The sequence below is a fragment of the Helianthus annuus genome, chromosome 12 (assembly GCF_002127325.2).
Source record: "Helianthus annuus cultivar XRQ/B chromosome 12, HanXRQr2.0-SUNRISE, whole genome shotgun sequence".
Classification (NCBI taxonomy): domain Eukaryota; kingdom Viridiplantae; phylum Streptophyta; class Magnoliopsida; order Asterales; family Asteraceae; genus Helianthus; species Helianthus annuus.
This window is the reverse complement of record NC_035444.2, coordinates 91,710,659-91,724,725: the sequence shown is the minus strand read 5'-3', so window position 1 is coordinate 91,724,725 and position 14,067 is coordinate 91,710,659. Positions and strand designations below refer to the sequence as shown.

The window sequence follows — 14,067 nt, the reverse complement described above, 5'->3', positions numbered from 1 at the left end:
TGTACCTTTTAATCTGTGCGTCGATATTGAACAAGACAACTATCGAAACATCAACAAAAATGTGTAGGTCATCATGCTATTTTTAGATTTTTTATAACAATATAATTTATAAGATATGTCAAGAATACGTGAAAAAATTATAAGTTTGTTGTGAAGAGGTGAATTGTAACTAATTATCTATAATTTTGCTAAAACCTTAGGGATTTAAGTGTAATAAGTTTAGGGGCTAAAAAATAAATAGTGTTTAAAAGACCAAACTACCCTTATTTTAGGGGTCTTTCTATAAATAAAGGAGAGAAAAGTTCTTATTATTTTTTAAGTATCTTAAAATATCACTTCCTCATGTATTATAATATAATATAGATAATGTCTGACAATAAATGTATCATACAACAATTTCTTATTAAATATTATTTTTTATTCGCCATTGATAATCATATAATGCATTCATATGTAATGTTTGACAAAAAAAAAGTGCATCATACAACAATTTTTTATTAAATATTATTTTTTATCCGCCATACATCAATTTATTTTTTAGGAAAATTATATAACTAGATTATAACCCTGTGTATTACGTGGGGTTGAATAAATAAATTTTATATACTAAATAATAAAATAATATATCTTTAAAAATCTCATTTATTGTACGAGTTGAATAAATATAATTTTATATATTAAATAATAAAAAAGTTATATCTATAAGAACCATATTATACGGGTTAAATAAATGTAATTTTATATACCAAATAAAAAAGTTATATCTTTAAAACCACGTGTATTACACGGGTTGAATAAATGTAATATTGTTTACCAAATAATAAAATAATACATCTTTAAAAAACCTCATTTATAACATGGGTTAAATAAATGTAATTTTATATACCAAATAATAAAAAAATTACATCTTTAAAAATATGCACATTACATGGTTTGAATAAATATAATTTTCTGTACTACATAATAAAAAATATATATCCTTTAAAACCCCGTGTATTGTACGAATTGAATAAATCTAATTTTATATATCAAATAATAAGAAGTTATATCTTAAAAAACATCATGTATTACATGGGTCGAGTAAATGTAATTTTGTATAGTAAAAATAAAAATATTTAATATATTAATACAAAGTTTGGTTTTCGTGATAAAAATAGATTATTTTGTTGTTGCAAAATTTGTGAACGAAGTCTCAATAAATTTAACCCCTTTTAAAACTCCGTAAATGTATAATGATAAATAATATTAGCTAATTTTATTTTAAGTTAACGTTCAAATATAATTAATTCAAATAAATAATATTATAAATGAGAAGGAGATTAAACTAAATAATAATTATGTATAAGATATTAAACTAATAATATTTAATAGGAGGATTATCTATAATGGGGAAGGTTCATTTGAGAAGAAATTTAATGTGAGAAGAAAAAGAAGAAAGGGCATATTAGTAAAATACCATTTCATTTATAACTCATATCATTAATTTTTAATTCTTTAATTAATTAGTCAACTAATCATTAATAATCCTACATATAATCTACAAAACCTACACATATCATTAATTTTTATCCTACACACCTCGAAATATATCCTAGACAACTCGTAATTTATCCTACACAACTAGTAATTTATTCTACACTTTAAATTAAGTTGTTTTTTTAATTTGGAAAAAATGTATATTTTGAAAAGGAGTTACAAATTTAAATTTAGTTAGTTATTAAAGGGGAAAGAATACAAATTAATAATTTTTGTAAGTTTAGCAATATACCCTTATATTAAAACTAAATGCAAATATATCTTTACTATATAATAAAAGAAACTACTTTATGAACACTTATTATCATATTAGGTCATCTCTTATAAATAATTATAATTTTAGTTTAATTTCTTCTAATTAATAGATAACACTCTTACTAAATATTATTTAGTTTAATATCTTATATTATAGATAGTGGAGGGTTCAAATGAGAAGGATTTTTTTGTTTCAAGAAAAAAGAAAAGTTTCAATCAATAAGAATGTTTCATTTTACTTTATTTAATATTATATATTATATAGGAAAGATATACGTAATTGTGCAAATATAAGTATTTAATTTAGGCCATTTATGACAATTGATTGAAGAATATAAGAAAAAAGCCCAAAACTGTGGTCCTTCTGGTAACATGTTAATACATGGTGGTCATCATTCTCCATTTTCATTCTGCCCAACCTTTATAAAAGAATGAAAGATTCGTAACTCACTCTTTCTTCAGGCTATCATCTCTTTTATAAATATTTCTTTTCTTTTCTTTTTTTTTTTTTTTTTTACAAATATTCATTCCACAAAATACCAAACCAAAAAACAAACATCCAGATCTTGCAACCCACTCAGAACCTTCGTCTCTAAAACCCACACAAACTTGCAGGTTTTTTACTCACCAAACATGCATTGGAACAACAACAACAAGAAAGAAGACAAAACAGAAGATCTTATGCAAACACCATGAATAATAATAATAATATTATTTCTATAATCAAAATCTTACTCACCCTTTCATTACTTTCATTAGCTACATCCAGCACCATCACCAGAAGAATCCTCCACCAGCCATTATATCCTGCCACGTCATCACCGCCGCCACCACCGCCGTCACCGCCACCATCACCTACCAATTCCGACGATCCCTTTTTCCGCGAAAACACACCTCCGCCGCCGCCACCACCACCGGCGGCGGCGGCCGGAGTTGCCGGAAACACCACCGCCACCCACCCTATCGCCCCACAGCCGGCGACCAAACCAGCTAAAAAAATCGCCGTAGTAATATCCGTCGGAATTGTCACTCTCGGAATGCTAACGGCGTTAGCTTTTTTTATATACAAACACAAAACAAAACAACAAACGGAATCCAGAAAACTTGTCAACAACACTTTAGCAACGGAATTAGCAACGGAGTCACCGAGAAACTTAACGCCGTCAACTTTTCTTTACATCGGAACAGTTGAGCCGTCAAGAGCAGTAACGGAGTCAACTAACGGAAATTCAACTGACTCACCGTATAATAAATTGAACTCTATTAAAAGATCTGATCGGTACCGGCCCAGCCCGGAGCTGCAACCTCTTCCGCCGCTGCGTAAACCTCCGCTGCCGCCGTCTGCGGCGCCGCCTCCGGCGATGTCGAGCTCCGACGACGAAGATGAAATTCAGGATTTCTACACTCCTAACGGATCGATTGCGAGCACTGATGACGGTTATTCTGTACGGAGTTTTAATAAACGGATTAACCGCTGGAACTCGAGCCCTAACCCTAACTCGAAACGAACGTCGCCGAGATCACGGCTGTCGGTTTCTTCTTCGCCGGATGTTTTTTCAGAAAATTCTCCGGCGAAACCACAGAAGCCGAAGTTCGCCGGACCGCCGCCGGGACCAGATATGACGCGGTTGCATTCGTATCAGAAGCCGAAGATTCCGGTGCCGCCAGTACCGCCACCGCCGCCACTGACAGTGCCGTTGAAGGCGGCGGAGAAGGCGGGAGGTTTTCCGATCATGTCTTCTTCGAAACAGAAGATGAGTCCTGGTGCTAAAGTGATACCGAAAATTGTGAAAACGACCTCGTTTCGGGAGGATGTTGGATCGGATCAGGTGGATGATTCGAAGCCGAGATTGAAGCCGCTTCACTGGGATAAAGTTCGAGCGACTTCGGATAGGGAAACTGTGTGGGACCAGCTGAAATCGAGCTCGTTTCAGTAAGTGTGTTACTGTTAACCGAGTTTAATTGTTTGTTGATTGGATTTTGATGCATAGTTGTTATTACTTTTGTAGATTGAATGAGGATATAATGGAGTCATTGTTCGGATGCAATTCCGGTAGCTCAACGAAGAAAGACGATAGCCGGAAACCGGGTACACCTCCGGCAATGCTGGAAAACCGAGTATTGGATCCGAAGAAGTCGCAGAACATAGCCATACTTTTAAGAGCATTGAATGTAACACAGGAGGAAGTATCCGAAGCACTTTTGGAAGGTAATCACCGGTTTATCTGCTCTTATTGCGATCAAAATTTCGAAAATGTGTTCCATCATTATCGGTTGGTGTAACAGGAAATCCGGACAGTTTGGGTGCCGAGCTGTTGGAAACACTTGTGAAAATGGCGCCGACGAAAGAGGAAGAGATCAAACTTAAAGATTACAGAGGTGATGTATCAAAGTTAGGATCCGCAGAAAGGTTCTTGAAGGCGATCCTCGATATCCCGTTTGCGTTTAAACGAGTTGAGGCCATGCTTTACCGCGCGAATTTTGAAACGGAAGTGAAATACTTGCGATCTTCGTTTCAGACATTAGAGGTATTTGTTTAAGAATTATTCAAAAGGGCAGTGTTTATTAGTTTCATGCAATCTTTATATATAATTATGTTTTCAGGTGGCAAGTGAAGAACTGAAGAGCAGTCGGTTATTTCTTAAACTTCTCGAAGCCGTTCTACGAGCAGGAAACCGTATGAACGTTGGCACGAATCGTGGTGAAGCTACAGCGTTTAAGCTAGACACGCTTTTAAAGCTAGTGGATGTAAAGGGAACCGATGGAAGAACAACATTACTTCATTTTGTTGTGCAAGAAATCATTAGATCAGAAGGCGCAGATTCCAATACGAAATTCGAATCAAATCCCGTTTTCAACGAAGCGATTTTCAAGAAACAAGGGTTACAGATCGTCAGTGGGCTAAGTCGGGAATTAAGTCATGTTAAGAAAGCTGCGGGGATGGATGCAGATGTTCTTCGTGGTTACGTGTCGAAACTTGAACTCGGGTTGCAGAAAATCCGATCAGAAGGTGATGAATTACACGATACGGAAAGTACACGAGGAAACTTTTACGGGTCGATGAGATTATTCGTTAAGGAAGCTGAAACAGAGCTTCAAAGGATCAAGATGGATGAACAGAAGGCGTTGGCATCGGTTAAAGATGTAACGGAGTATTTTCATGGCGATACGGTTAAAGAGGGTGTGTACCCTTTGAGAATTTTTATGATTGTAAGGGATTTTTTAGGCATTTTGGATCATGTATGCAAGGAAGTTGGGCAAATGCAAGATAGAATAATCGGGGGTTCCGCAAGGTCGTTTAGGGTTCAAACAAGCGCACCGTTGCCGGTTGTGACACGATACAAGACGCGCCATAGTAGTAGTTCAGATGAAGAAAGCTCATACTCATCTCCAAGATAAGATTTTGGAGGGAAAATCATGTTTTAGATGTACAAAAATAAGATCTGTTTTCCTGATTGTTTTGAGGTTGAAGAAGAAATGGCTACAAAATCTACTTAAAGAAGGTATTGGGAATTCTTGGATCTTGGAATGAGGTATAGATTACATATGTTTATTTAAGGGCATCATGTTTTAGTTTGAATTTTTGAGGATTACTATTCCTATTATTATTATTTTATCAACAGGCAAATTCTTTTATGTTCTTGTGTGTCTTAATCTCTTATGGGATTGTTGTACCAAAATTTTGAAGCTTAAGGAACCACTCTAGCAACAATACATAAGATTATGTGGTAAATAGCAGTGGCGGATCTAGAAAATCCACATAGGGGTAACGTTTCAATAAAAAGGGGTAACGAAATCGAAAAAACGTCAAATTTTTCCAAAATTTACACTGCTGTCGGAGAGTCGCCGGAGCGTCAAGGGGCAACGGATTAGTTTAAAAGTTTCAATCCCGACTTGTAAAAGGAGCCGGGGGCTATGCCCTCGGACTTCCACCTTTGTGGTGGTGATTGGTCATACTTTCAATCCCGAGCCACCACAACTTGAGAGTTACTAATTGTTTGTGTCAATCGAGGCATCCAACTTCGTTATTTTTTATGTAGTTTGACCCATCAAAACCTCGTTGATATAATAATTAAAATAAATGTAAATAAATCTACTGTGCCTTATTTGAAAAAATTCTAGTTCCACCACTGAATGCAACAAAGAAGGTTAGATATATTCTGATCTTTATTTTGATAAAAACAAATCTCTATTACTTTCCATAATTAAATTTTGAGTACAATGAACCTAAACAAAGTTGGCATTATCAACCACAAATATGGTATGGAAGATATAAGCTTCACAGTTAAGTAACAAGCTACTTTAAAGATGCAAATTCTACTTTAAAAAAAGAGGAAGATAAAAGTGAATATGATGGGAAAGATGTGTGGAAGAAGGAAGTCCAAATGTGAGGCATTCTCCTTTTCATATATTCTCTGTTAGACCACACAACTAACACCTTGATTAAAAGAATAAGCTTCTAACTCAAACCGGGATCATCTTCAACACTACCGCAATCGGCATGCTCAAAAATCCAGTTAAAACGCTATAGTACCATTGTTTCATTGTCAACGGAGATGTACTCGCAAACGTACCTAGAAACTCGATTATGATGACCTGGAACACGACGGTTGCACTCACGACACTCACAAACACGTTGTTCTTCCATATCCCGTTTAACACGTTTACTTTCTCCATCTCTCTAGAGTTAACCTCATTGAAAAGCTGCAATATCATAACTTTGATCTTATTAACATTTTAATTAACTGTTTTGTAATAAGTTAGTTACCTGACAAAAGACGAATGAGTTGAATATGAGTGTGTTGAGGATCAGATCTGAATTGTGTCCATAAAGGCCATAGAATGATTTGCCTTTTGCCTGAAGTAGCCAAATGACTATAAATTGGTACAAAGATTGCCCAAATATGTTTCTCCACATAACATTGCTGATGAAGTTGCCTTGTCTTCCGACTGGAGTCCTCTTCATTAGTGCATTGTTTGGAGGCTCGGTAGCAAGTGCGAGTGCTCCCAATGTATCCATGATCATGTTTACCCATAACAGTTGGACCGCTGTCAGGGGTGTGCTCCCTAAAGTAGTAAACGGAAAAGATAATAATAATAATAATAATTATCAAGTAGATTGATCCAAGTTATTTATACATGAAGTTTGATTGTACCTGTCAAGCAAGCTGATGTGAAGTTGACCATTAAGGCAACAATGTTGACGGTCAACTGGAATTGTACGAATTTTTGAATGTTAACATACACCGATCGCCCCCACTTGGCAACCGTAACGATTGTGGAAAAATTATCATCCAGAATTATAACGTCAGCACTCTCTTTCGCTACCTAAAGTTTGGTGAAATTCATAAAAAAAAATTTAGATATGATAAAAAGGTTCGAATCCAGCTTCCACTTGTTAGCAGGGTATGGTGGGCCCCGTGAGTTTTCCTAATAGGTTCTCATGATCACAAAAAAAAAAAAAAAAAACACCCAACTATGTTAAAAACCTTGCTAACTTACCTCAGTTCCTGCAATGCCCATAGCAAGCCCAATATCCGCTTCATGAAGCGCTGGGGCATCGTTTGTCCCGTCACCAGTGACTGCCACAACCTCCCCAAACGTGGTCCGCAAGTGTTTCACCAGTGTATGCTTATCTAAAGGTGAAGATCGAGCCATCACCTATACGATTTTTTTTTTTTAATTTTGTTTTAAAAAAGGTCAGAATAAAATCATTATCTTGTAATCTCACAAGCCAATATATATATATATTACACAAACCTGAATCTTGGGAACAAGTTCATCCAACTCCTCAAGGCTCTTCTCACGAAAAACTGGACCTTCGATTGCTATACCGCCATCTCTAAGTATTCCACATTCTCTAGCTATGGCATTTGCAGTATGTATATTATCCCCGGTTACCATACGCACGGTTATACCAGCTGATCTACAAAGAGCAACCGATTCCTTGACACCTGGACGGACCGGATCTTTGATACCGACAATCCCTATACAAGTATACCCTGACGACGGAATCGGAGTATCGGCACTCACACTCTTCTCTAAATCTATATAAGCAAGACAAAGAGTTCTAAGAGCTTCACTAGCAAATTGGTCAATTGTACTCTCTAAATGGTTAAGCGACCCTTCTTTAAGCTCAACCGCTTCTCCATCCGCGTTGATCACTTTAGTACACGCCGCTAATATTATTTCCGAAGCGCCTTTACAATGAGCTCTTGCACCACCATCCGGAAGCTTTAAAACCACGCCCATTCGTTTTTTAGACGAGTTAAACGGCTCGACTCTAAGAACTGTGGACGCCTGGCGTTCGGCTTGAAAATCACCACCAAGCGACAACCCAAATTCTAAGATCGCAGCCTCGGTTGGTGTTCCTAGTATCTCGCGTTTACCTTCTTTGTTGTTAACTACTTCTCCGCCGGTGTTGGTGAATATCGATTGTAGAAGGATCTTTAGTGCTTTATCCGGGATGTCGAGTTTCGCTTGTTTGTTAACATCTTGTATGTTTAAACAAATGCATGATTTGACGACGGTCATTTTGTTGGTTGTTAGTGTGCCGGTTTTATCACTGCATATACTTGTCGCTGACCCCATAGTCTCGCACGCTGCCAGATGGCGAACGAGCGCCTTATCGTTCATCATCTTTTTCATCGCGAATGCAAGGCTTAACGTGACAGCAAGTGGCAGCCCTTCAGGAACCGCAACAACAACAATGGTGACCGCTATAGCAAAGTACTCCAATAACTCTAAAGCATCGTCACCCGACCAACTCCAGTAAGATCGTTCAATGATCTTACGCGTTAATAGCTTTTGAACAAGAACCGCGAAAGTGACAATGGCGAAGAATAATCCTATCTTTCCAATGACAGTTGCTACACCGTTAAGCTTAACTTGCAATGGCGTTTCGTCGTCTCCACCTTCGCTTAACGTCGCCATAAGTTTTCCCCATTGAGTTCTCATCCCCACGGTCGTGACCAACATTTTGCATGACCCATCTTGAACCTTGGTTCCCGACATTAACCAAGGGTTTTCCGCACTCACCATGATCGGTTCACTCTCTCCGGTTAAACTAGACTCATCAATCGAGACCGCAAAACCCGAAACAAAAAGCCCATCAGCTGGAACTTGATCTCCAATAGCAAGATGTACAATATCACCAACAAGTAGTTCATATATTGACAACTTTTGTCTATACCCACTTCTAGTAACTTGAATAGATATTTTCTTTTTCTCTTTATCCAAATCCCGAAACTGTAACGATTGGCGATAATCACTCGTTGCGGTTACAAAAACCACTAGTAATATACTTGCAACAATCCCGAGCCCGTCGTGAGCGCCTTTGGGCCACCCTTCTGTTGCTATGCCAACAACTAAAGAAACAAAAGCACACATTGCAAGGATCATAAGGGTCATATCATGAAGGGCTTCCCATACAAACACCCAAAAGCTTCTTTGTGGGCTTTCGGCGAACTTGTTGATTCCGAACACTTCTTGTCGGCGGGCCAACCCGTTGTTGTCAACTGAGAGCCCATTAGTGGTTGATGTTTTGAGCTTTTGTGCAAGGCCTTCAACTCCACCATGGAATTTTAGCCTTTTAGTGTCGTGGGCTTCGACTAGAGAGCCCGTTTCGTCAGCACAGATGTCAAAACCGGCTTCTTTTACTTCATCAGGAACCTTGTAGTCACTATTGTTTGCTCCTTTTATAAACTGAAATGCAGCCTTTGACACCAAAACTGCAATCCTCAACTTCTCCTAATCATTTAAGGAAAAAATGTGTTCAGCCAAAAATGAGAATAGATCAGTGTTTATCTTCAAATCTAGTTGGGCTCACAGCAATGGGCTCGGTCCCAAATAGGGGTGTATCAAGCCTGAGCTAGTCTAAGCTCGAGATGAGCTAGTTTAACTTAAGAGATTTCGAGTGTGGCTCGTTTCAGCTAAAATTTTTAAGTATATCACAAAACTAAACTTTGTTTCAATTTATGAAACAACCCCTTAGGCCTTAACAAGACATGACCCGAGACGAAGTTAAAGAGGTTTGGGTCATAAACGGGTCGACACAAATAAAAACATGTATGAATATGTTCAACTTACCTAACCCGTTTATGACAAGATTGACACAGGTTTAACTAAGCACGATAAATGAGTCAATAGGTTGATATGACATGTACTTAAGGCCCGTTTATCAAAGCATCTTAAATTTATAATTTTATAAATAATTAATTAATTTATGAACCTTGCTAGGGGATTCGTGTCAATAATCATGATACATTTATATCAAATCGTCCTAAACGTGTCTAGTTATATTTAATCATATTAAACGTGTCATACAACCCGCTTATTAGAGTGTGGATCTGTTCTCGGACGGATATCACCAACCATCGTTTACATGCGATGATAATATTATAAAACAGGAGGAATAACCTGATTGGTGCGTCGCATAGCGGCAGCCTCATTACGCTTGGAGAGGTTAGCCGTGTGACGAAATCGTCGCTTAGGGTTCTTAACAACATGACACAAACTCCTCCATTTCTGCAACACCTCATCCGATGAATGCTTCGACTTCACCGCATGGAAGTTCTGATTCAAATAATTTTCCATCACCATTTTGCTTCTGTTTTTATATATATATATAAATATGAATAATCTACTTTGAAGGATCAAATCTGGAAATCAATATGGATTCATCTTCTCCAAACAACATTGCGGCAAAACAAACAAATGAAAATGACAGATTGTCTTCATGATTACGTTGAAGAAAGCAACAAATCGCTTCCGATGAACATTCTTGTAATGTTACTAATGTCCCGAAACTTGGGGAAACGCAATTACCGGGTTGTGTTTTTCTTTTTTCTTTTTTTTTTTCTGTTTGGTTAATTACAACGGTTGGTTGTTTTTCATAATTGTTTATTTTTATTATATAAACTGTAAATTCTTTTGATTTTTTTGCCATCTTTTTCTCTGTTACTTTAACTCAGTTGATCACTATACTATCTTAGAACCCCGTGTATCACACGGGTTGAATAAATGTAATTTTATATATTAAATAATTAAAAGTTATATCTTTATGAACTCCGTATATTGTACGGGTTAAATAAGTGTAATTTTATATATCAAATAATAAACAAATTATATCTTTGAAAACCATGTGTATTACACCGATTAAATAAATGTAATTTTGTATACTAAATACTAAAATCGTCGTATCTTTAAAAAACCCGTGTATAATCGGGTTGAATAAATCTACCAAATAATAAAAAGTTATATCCTTAAAACCCCCCGTATATTACACGTGTTGAATAGATCTAAAAAAGAGTTATATCTTTAAAAACCATGTCTATACACAGATTAAATAAATGTAACTTTGTATGTTAAATACTAAAAACGTTATATCTTTAAAAAACCCATGTATAGTCGGGTTGAAAAATCTACCAAATAATAAAAAAAGTTATTTCCTTAAAAAACCCTGTGTATTACACGTGTTGAATAAATCTAATTTTACATAGCAAATGATAAAAAAGTTATATCTTTAAAAACTTTGTGTATTACACGGGTTATATAAATGTAACTTTGTATAGTAAATAATAAAAAAAATTTATATTTATAGTAAATAATAAAAAAATTATATTTTTAAAAACCTCGCGTTTTACACGAGTTGAATAAATATAATTTTGTATACCAAATAATAAAATTTTTTTTTTAATAAATTAGGATAACATTTAATATTAATTTATTATTTACATATTTAATATAAGATAAGTAGGAAAAAGAGGTATTTGTTTTAAAAATAAATTAAATTAACAATTTAGATTTGAGGATAATATTTATTAAAGTACGATAAGATTTACTATTAATTTATTATTTATTTATTTAATTAATATAAGATAAGTATATATTTGAGGATACCTTCAATGAATGACACGTGTCCAAAACTTGATTTCTTTTATTATAGTAGATAGATATAAGTGCCGTTTTTTTTTTCTATTTATAATATTTCATTCCCTTCTGAATAGAAAACCCTAATCTAAATTAGTTTTATATCGAAATTGTCCCTGATAATATATAACGTATTATTCTTTACCGGCCAGATCACGTACATGACAACTCAATCATGCAAAGCATACGCGAGAATGACAGCCATTGATATTCCAATATCGATGACTCAAAATTAGGCAGTGACCTTTTTATAAATCACAGGTTCAAAAAGAGTATTCTTTTCTCACTTGAACTTTGTTCCCCTTGATTTTTTTTCCAAACGTCTATAACTTTTTCATACGTTAATATTTTTGTATAAAAATTACACCATATTAACGACATTTTCATTCTCTTTAATTCGAGCAACCTATTACTATAATTTTTTTTAAAACATTACAGGATTTTGAACACACACTGTGTGATTTTGAATACCCAGTAAGTGACTACGTGATTTTGAATACTCATTACGTGATTTCATTACCCCATTAAGTGATTACGTAATTACATAATAATAGTTGACTATGTATTATTACTTGAGTACGTGATTTTGAATACCTATTCGTGATTACGTGATTTATGTGAAACCCCACTGAGTGAAATCCTATATATACAACATCTCAAACCTTCAATTAAAAACACACACAAAAAACCAAACGCCATATTTTATATAACCCATTCGCCTTAGAAACGCCAAAAAACCCAAACATCAAATATCTTCTACCCCAAAACGTTTTTTTTTAATTTCAGTTTGGCTGTCAGTAAGATTTCGCTCAATGAAATAGACAAAATCCTTAAGTGAGCATATTGTCCATTTCATTGAGTAAAATCTTATTGACTTATCCTAAACTTCCATCCAATTTATAACGCCAAAACATACAATAACATTATTGAGATTTGTTGTCAATAAAGTTTAGCTGTATGGGGTGGACAACATTGTCAGTTATCTTTCTTAACCGAGGATTAACAATGTTGTCCATCTCATACAGCAAAACATTATTGATTTTAGCATGATCAAAATTTGAGGTTTAAGGTGATCTTATTTCGTGGCGTTCTTTTTATCGGTAAAACGCCAAAAAAGTTAAAAAATCAAACATCGTTGATTGTAAAAATTCAAGATTGTTGGCTGAAAGATCTAAACTCAATAACATTTTGCTGCATGAGATGGACAAATCTTCAAGAAAAAGATGCTGATGTCAGACTGTGTGCTTTCAAACAGCAACACAAAAAACTACTTGAAAAACAAAAAAAAAAACAAAATAAAAACAAAACAAAATGAATCATACGAAAGTCGAACCACCCAGTTAACACAATTCAAAAAAGAAGAAAGAGACTGGTGACAGAGAAGATTTGGAAGATCAATTGTTTATGTATTCTTTTTTTTATTTTCCTTTTCAGTTAATTGTTATATAATAAAAACGCCATATATAATAAAAACGCTAAAACAGTCAAAATGCTTGTTTAAATGATATCATCCAGTTAAACGCCACAAAAAACTCCCAAATTATAATAAAATTACTTTGAAAAATTATTATAAAAAACCCAAAATAATAATAATAATAATAATAATAATAATAATAATAATAATAATAATAATAAATAAAAAGCAAACTTGAAAATGTAACTAGAAACAGTAAATACAAAATCAGTAATACTGAAGAATCTAAAACGCCAAACTTGAAAGATGGGATGTGTTACAGACTTCAGAGATAAAACTTATCAAAAACATTAATTACAAAACAGTAACTGAAAAGACGAATACTTTATTATAATAATGCACCGCCTAATTTAGGCGCCAAAAAGACATCCTATAAAATGATACGTCTCAGCAACTTCCATTTGATCAAACCAAAAAAACAAACGCCAATACTACTAAATACCACCCACTGTAAAACGCCAACAAATAAACTGAATGAATTGTTATCAGAGGGGAGTAACTCAGAAAGATTTTGCTGCATGAGATGGACAAAATTTCAAGAAAAAGATACTAATGCCAGTCATATGGCATTTTGTATTTTTTGTTCTTGAAAAAGGTTTGGATGAGGAGAAGAGATCAATGACACTGAAGAGTGGGTTCAGTATAAAGATAAAGATCCAGATAAAGAAAAAGCGAAAAACCCACTCACATGCCATACATAGATCTATGTCCCCAAACATCCACAAAAAAACCACTTCAACAGACGAGCAGGCAAAAAAAAAAAAGAAAAAAAGAAAAAATCAAACCGATGGGTTTGTTAAGTTTTACATAAAACGCCATATATTTGGTGACAGTTCTTGTACTATTAAAGAAGAGACAGACTGATGACAGTG

General features: G+C 34.8%; 2 protein-coding genes across 2 annotated transcripts; one reads left to right on the top strand and one right to left on the bottom strand.

The window, feature by feature from the left end:
- The first annotated feature begins 2,114 nt into the window (after positions 1 to 2,114).
- Positions 2,115 to 5,431, top strand: LOC110895439 (formin-like protein 6). Its single transcript, XM_022142757.2, has 4 exons — positions 2,115 to 3,724; positions 3,801 to 4,000; positions 4,078 to 4,319; positions 4,396 to 5,431. Exons 1-4 carry the CDS (start codon positions 2,484 to 2,486, stop codon positions 5,188 to 5,190), a joined length of 2,478 nt encoding a protein of 825 aa, XP_021998449.1. The 5' UTR covers positions 2,115 to 2,483; the 3' UTR covers positions 5,191 to 5,431.
- Positions 5,432 to 5,957: 526 nt separating this feature from the next.
- LOC110895438 (calcium-transporting ATPase 2, plasma membrane-type) lies at positions 5,958 to 10,386 on the bottom strand. The gene is made up of 6 exons (XM_022142756.2): positions 10,210 to 10,386; positions 7,552 to 9,540; positions 7,294 to 7,452; positions 6,948 to 7,119; positions 6,560 to 6,858; positions 5,958 to 6,495 (listed from the first exon to the last, which is right to left on the bottom strand). Exons 1-6 carry the CDS (start codon positions 10,384 to 10,386, stop codon positions 6,256 to 6,258), a joined length of 3,036 nt encoding a protein of 1,011 aa, XP_021998448.2. The 3' UTR covers positions 5,958 to 6,255.
- Positions 10,387 to 14,067: the final 3,681 nt, after the last annotated feature.

Coding starts and splice junctions, on each gene's coding strand:
- LOC110895439 (XM_022142757.2), top strand. CDS start 2,484: ATGAATAATAATAATAATATTATTTCTATAATCAAAATCTTACTCACC. Junction 3,725..3,800: donor CTGAAATCGAGCTCGTTTCA/GTAAGTGTGTTA, acceptor TTACTTTTGTAG/ATTGAATGAGGATATAATGG. Junction 4,001..4,077: donor ATCCGAAGCACTTTTGGAAG/GTAATCACCGGT, acceptor TTGGTGTAACAG/GAAATCCGGACAGTTTGGGT.
- LOC110895438 (XM_022142756.2), bottom strand. CDS start 10,386: ATGGAAAATTATTTGAATCAGAACTTCCATGCGGTGAAGTCGAAGCAT. Junction 6,859..6,947: donor CACATCAGCTTGCTTGACAG/GTACAATCAAAC, acceptor TTACTACTTTAG/GGAGCACACCCCTGACAGCG. Junction 6,496..6,559: donor ACTCATTCGTCTTTTGTCAG/GTAACTAACTTA, acceptor ATGATATTGCAG/CTTTTCAATGAGGTTAACTC.